At 47.0% G+C, this 6,549-nt stretch overlaps 1 protein-coding gene across 1 annotated transcript in view; it reads left to right on the forward strand.

Moving 5' to 3' along the window:
- Window positions 1-807: 807 nt before the first annotated feature.
- The window catches only part of Lix1l (limb and CNS expressed 1 like), a 23,042-nt gene continuing 17,300 nt past the window's right edge, over window positions 808-6,549 (forward strand). The window contains exon 1 of the mRNA XM_021196266.1: window positions 808-1,176. Coding sequence (XP_021051925.1) covers window positions 885-1,176 — 292 coding nt within the window. The 5' untranslated portion in view covers window positions 808-884. The remainder of the gene's footprint in view (window positions 1,177-6,549) is intronic.

The following is a 6,549-nucleotide window of genomic DNA, read 5'->3' on the forward strand; positions in this document are numbered from 1 at the left end:
AATGCAGCCTTACCTGGACCAAGTACCCTTTCCATCTATGTCCTGAATTTCTCGATTTGATAGGTTTCTGCATGTATTCTAGCTCACTCTTTCCGTACAGTGATAAATACATTCTACATTCTCTTACTCCCTTAGTGAGTAGCTGAAGTCAGAAAACTATCCCTGAATGTAAATAGTGAAAAAAGGAAAATATTTGAACCAAAACACTTAATGTCTGAATCTCCCTTGCCATCTAGCCATTTCATGTATCTAATCTTCCTGAGCATCACTTTTCTTGTTCGTAAAATAAAACCTGGTTTGTACTTAGCAGCTATTAAATAAGGCAGTGCACTAAAGTATACTACATAGCATATTCTCATTACAGTCAGCACTATACTCAGTTTTCACTCCACCATCAATTGTGTATGAACTTAAAGACGAGTCATGTCACTTCTCTGAACCGCATCTACATCTAGAAAGTAAAGTGATCAGACAAATGGTCCTTGAGAACCCTCTCCAGCTACAGTATCCAGCCTTGCATCCAGGCCTAATTCTCCTTCAAGCCCCGCCCCAGGGATCTGGCCGGATTTCTATCGCTTACCACAGGATTCCCAAAGATGCTCCGAAGCTCTCTCTCTTTTAGACGATTTAGCCTTTTCTTTATTCAATTGGTTCCCGTAGCCTCCGCCTTCCTCAATCATTTGCCTAAGGTGGCTCAGGAGCCCACCCCTTTCCTCCTTCTCCACCAGTGATTGGCATGGCATCTGGCTCGTCCCGCCTGCTCTTGACTGACAGCTGGATCCCGGCACCGCCCTCAATCCCCTGGCTCTTGCTCACTGGGGTGGCTGGGACCGTTAGCTCGCCAGGCTGGCAGGCTCCGGGGCCCAGCTCCGCCGGCCACCGGGATGGAGACGATGCGAGCACAGCGGCTGCAGCCCGGCGTAGGTGTCGGCGGGAGAGGCACTTTACGAGCGCTGCGGCCGGGGGTGACCGGGGCCCCGAGTAGCGCCGCCACACCCCCCGTGGGTCCGCCGCCCGCCCCGCCGCCCCCCGCCCCGCCCCCGCCTCCGTTGCTTCTGGCTGGGGCCCCCGGGCTGCCCCTGCCTCCCGGCGCCGCGGGGAGCCCTGCGGTGCTGCGCGAGGCGGTGGAGGCGGTGGTGAGGAGCTTCGCCAAGCACACGCAGGGCTACGGTCGAGGTAAGTGTCGGGAACTGGCCTCCTGCGGGACGCCCTCTAGTCAGGAGCCTGGCTCCCATAGTTCCCACTGTCCTCACAGTGGCTCCGCTTGGCGTCCAGCCTTCGCATGCATTTCCTTTTGGGGAGTTTCCTTCTGGACACACACACACACACACACATACATATAAGCGCGCACGCGCGCGTGTACACACACACACACACAGTGAGTTATTAATGCATTCTCCAGGGACTCCTGTTTTCAGATGCAATTCTCTTTTCTTCCCAACTTTTTCTCTGTCAGCAGGCTTAAGATTTTAATGTCCTTCTCCCTTTAAGAACCGGCCCCTATTGTGTGGGGTCCTCTCCTTTATCTCAGACCCAGGACATTTTTCATCCCTACCTCTGTCTTCTCTCTCTGATCTCAGCAATTCCTGTACTCCATCTCCTGAACCCCTGTACTTCATCTTCTGAATCCCGACTTTTTAGTTCTTCACAGACTTAACTTGCCCACCCCACCTCCCGCCATGAAATTTCCATCAGGACTTCAGATCTGCTGGAGAATTAGGTAGTGCTTTCAAAAGTCACTCACAATAATTGTTGCTTTGAATCTGAACCCACACCATTGAGGCCGTGCCAGCTTCCTGTGACTTGGTGCCTCGCTTTAGTGTCTGAGTTTGGAGCCTCACAACTCGGGCCTCTGTCTGTCTGGCGCTGTGTTCCTGGCCCTTGCCCAGGAACCGAGGATAAATCTCAGGCCCTGGCTCACTCAATGCTAAATTCTGTGGAAACAAGCCAGGCAACAACCTTATTTTGCTTAGAAATTGCCGGCTTAAAGATGCCTGATTTCTGGGAAGGGGGAATGTGAGGATTTTCTTTGTTGTTTTTGTTTAGGCAATGTTAACCAATTTCCTGTCAGAATCCTGGTTCCAAATTCATAGTTTAAACGACAAGGAACACACAGTGAAGGGTGTGTGACTCAGACTTTAAGCCTGGAATTTCCAACACATCCCTTCTGTTTCCTTGGTCAGGTCCTCCTGGGTCTAAAAGTGACCCCCTCCTTTCTGTTTTCTAGGAGAAAAGTTGCACCACTCCCCCCACCCCCTTCCTTTCTTTCCACACGGTTGCCCTCCTTCGCCCCACTCTTTGCTTCCTTTTGGAAGCTTCAGTGAAAAGAGCAGACAGGCTTCGGAGGCCTGTCAGTCCCGGCTCTGTCTTTGGGTCTCATAACTTCACTGAGCAGCACTTTCTTCAAGGATTGTGCTATGGGTTAATTAAGATTCTGCCCCTGACAACAGAGTGGGCACAAATGATTGCTAGCCCCGATTTTCTGGTTATCTCTTCCTTGAGAACACATTTCATTTTCTTCTACTCTTAAATGTTTGACTCTTTGTGAGCAGGAAGATTTCAGTGAAGTTGAACGTTCAGATCCGCTCTGCTGCACGTCTGATGGCTCATTTAGTCTCACCTTCTCTTTGCTCTCTAACCAGTTTGAATTCCAGCCAGGCTAGGATTCTGTAGGGTGCTGGGCTACAAATGGATGCACTTCTGAAACTAGTAAGTCAACAGAGTTCCTCCCCAGGTCGGTTAGAGTTAACCAGCTTTAACAAGGCTACAGTACCGTAAATCGTCTTATCTCAATTCCGAGGGAAACATTTTGCCTCGGGTATGGTAGTAGCCAGAAGTAGCTACCCTATGTCTGAAGAGTTGCTCTTGGAAACTTACAGACACTCATCGACATGATAGAGAAATGTACTCTCCCCTCACCCATGTCTCCATGCCCTGAAGAGCCTCTGTTCTGGCTTCTAAACTGGGTGTCTGGAAAACCTTTTTAGTTTCCCAAGAAAGGACGAAGGAACAAAGGGATCGTGCTGACGAGAACAATCAGGCTTCGAAGTCTGTGGTGCGTCTCCCCTTCAGCCTCCCCACCTCCCACCATCGTCTTATTATTCTTGAGTTTCTCATTTCCAGTCTGGGTGTCCAGCCAGTGCTGTAGGAGAATTTGGCTCTCTGCTGATTTGGCTCAAAGTCGCTCACCACATGGAATCACTTACTCTGCTTCAATTAATAGGCAAAGCTGCCCTTGGCATACACCCATGTACCCTTGTGACTGATGGCAAGATATTCAGGGGATGGCTCTGTTGCCCTGAATACAATTTACTTTGGTCTCCGTCCAGGTCGATCTCTCATCTGGGGATACCTTACATGCCATCTCCAATTCACATCCTTCATCCTTTTCCTGAAGACTCTAAGTTCACCATTTCCAGTACTGACTTTTTAGATTTATCTTCACCAGCATTGGGTCCCAGCACTCTCTCTCTCTCTCTCTCTCTCTCTCTCTCTCTCTCTCTCTCTCTCTCTCTTCTGTTGTCCCCTCCTTTGTACATTAGCTCCCACTCCCCTACCCACACCTGCTCAAAAATCACACACACACACTATTGTGTAGGCTCTTTTGTTTTGTTTTTGAGAAAAGCTCTTGGTATATAGCCCAGGTTAGTATGGAATTCACCGTGTAATTCAGGCTTTTGTTTTGTTTTGTTTTGTTTTGTTTTGTTTTGTTTTGTTTTGTTTTTTGAGACAGGGTTTCTCGGTTTAGCCCCGGCTGTCCTGGAACTCACTCTGTAGACCAGGCTGGCCTCGAACTCAGAAATCCACCTGTCTCTGCTTCCCAAGTGCTGAGATCAAAGGCATGCGCCACCACGTCCGGCTTAGTTTAGGCTTTTTAATTCATGGTGATTCTCCTGCCTCAGCTTCCCAACTGCTGAGATTTCCAGTGTACGCCATCATGCCTGGCTTGCTGTTGATTCTCAACTCCACTCACAGTACAGTAAAAAGGACTTTGACTGGGGACCTGGTCCTGTCATGGAATCCCAGCAATATCGCCCACTTACTCTTTTTTTAGCTTTTATCTGTTCCATTTTTTTCATTTAATAAATATTTACTGCTCACCAGATGCAATGGTGAACAAGTCACATGTTTAGTCTCTATGTGGATGGAGCCCAGTCTGCTTTAGAGCATGCGTGAAGATTAATGGTACAATAGAGCAAGATAGTATAATATGAAAGAGGGTTTGTCTTGGAGCCAAATGAATTATTAGTTCTTTATTCTGGCTCTGCCACTTCTGGTCTGTTCCTTAAGTTGGAGACTTATTGCAGAATAAGCATTATAGCATTATAACACTTATCTTGATTTTTAAATGTTTTTGTGTATGGGTATTTTGCCTGCATGCACATCTGTGTACCATGTGCATGCCTAGTACCCACAATGGCTAGAAGAGGGCATTGGATCCCCAGGGACTGGAATCACAGATGGTTTTGAGCTACTGTGTGGGTGCTGGGAATTGAACTTGGGTCCTCTGGAAGAGCAGCAAGTGCTTTAAACCAGTAAGCCATCTCTGCACCCCAAGAATAAGTGAATTTTGCATGGCATTTTCTGATTAGCTACTCTTTGACATTACAACCATAGACTAAGTATCACTGGAGCTAAACTGGTATGGGAATTTATAATTTTTGGAATTATTGGATCAGACCCTCTGTTAATTTCTTGTGACTGTCATAACAAAGCATCATAAATGTGCTGCTTAGAACAAAAGAAATGAAGTGGGTGTGGTGGTACATATCTGTGTCCTTACTTGGGAGACGGAGGTAGAAGGAGCAATGGGAATTCATGGCCATCCCTGTCTACCTGGGGACTTTGAGGCCAACCTGGACTATGTGAGCCCTAACAAAATAGCGTGTGTTCTTCTACAGTTCTGCAGGCCAAACGTCAGCATCATTATCACCGAGCCAAATGGGTATTAGCAGGATCCTGCCAGGAAGTCTAGTCTCCTTTGCCTTCCCCATCTTCTGATAGCAGCAGCATTCCTGAGCACTGGTCATACTGCAGCACTCCAGTATCTGCCGCTGATGTCTCCTCTTCTGTGTTTTGCCAACTCCAAGCTTCCCTCACAGTTTTGTTGCTGTTTCTTTTTGTTTTTGAAATAGGCATAGCTGTATCTGTAGAGCTGTGTAGCTCGCGCTAGCTTTGAACTCATAATATAGATCAGGTTAGTCTCAAACTCATAGAGATCCCCTTGCCTCTGCCTCCCCATGCCAGTGGTATAACCTCTGACTCCCTGAGTCAGAGTCTGTAAACACATCTGCAAAGTCCTTGTCACATGAGGTAGCCTCACTGGCTCCAAGGACTAAATAAGCAGATGTTGTCAGGGTGCATTGTTTAGCTTTAGTAGATAGAGTCCCCACCATTGTCACTGCTACCCCACAGTGCTGGCCTTCGAAGACTGCTGTGCACCCTAGGCTATTCACAGTCTTCCAAAAACTGAAAAAGGAAATAGGTTGATAAAATATTGTTAAGCACCTTCCCTATTTCCATAATATCTTGGATGAACCTCTGCCAGCTTATTCTTACAAACCAGAATGATCAGGGAAACCCCTTACCTCTTGGTGGCACTACCTAGTTACTGCTGTTTAACCCCTTCATCCTTACCACAATATTGTCTCCCCCTCCCCCCCACTATTGTCTTTTTCCCTGCCTATGACTGGTTTGAGTGTTTGTTTGCTTGCTTCGTTTTTTTTGAGGAAGGCCCTCGTATAGTCCTGGCTGGCCTCAAATGTGCAGTCCTTTTGACTCAGCCTCCTCAGGGCTGGGATTACAGATGTATGCTACCACCTCTGGTCCTGGAATTATTTTTTTATTACTATTGTTTTTCCTATGCTACTTTCCTCATTCCTCTCTGGTGCTTGGGATTTAAGCCCAGAGCTAGCACTTCGGCCTGTTAGCCAAGCACTCTACTACTGAGCCGCGTCTTCACTCTATATTTATTACCTTTTCAAAGGTCCACTTAATTAGCATGTGGGCTGGTGTGTGTGTGTGTGTGTGTGTGTATCCCCATCTCTCTGTCCAAGACAGGGTTTCTCTGAGTAGCTCTGGCTGTCCTGGAAAACTCTATAGACCAGGCTGTCCTCAAACTCAGAGATCCACCTGCCTCTGCCTGTTGTGTTATTTTAATGTCTTTATCCTTAGTAAGAAATCATTTGTCACCAACATTTCATTTAGACAGTCATCTAATGTTTTATTTCCTACAAGTAAAAAACAAAACCCAAATATTCCCTTTTGTGTTTGCAGCATCATGGTATAAGCATTTAAACATGAGTTTGGTCTTTATCTCAATCCAGCATCTGTCAGTAACTTCCACAAAGCATTACATTTGTCAAATATATCCTGTTCTTCTAATATCTTATATAAACCATTATGTCCATGATTCTTTACTGAAAATCTGCTTTAAAAACAAAACAGGGAGCTGGGCGTGGTGGCGCACGCCTTTAATCCCAGCACTTGGGAGGCAGAGGCAGGCGGATTTCTGAGTTCGAGGCCAGCCTGGTCTACAGAGTGAGTTCC

This window comes from Mus pahari, chromosome 4 (genome assembly GCF_900095145.1).
Source record: "Mus pahari chromosome 4, PAHARI_EIJ_v1.1, whole genome shotgun sequence".
Lineage (NCBI taxonomy): Eukaryota > Metazoa > Chordata > Mammalia > Rodentia > Muridae > Mus > Mus pahari.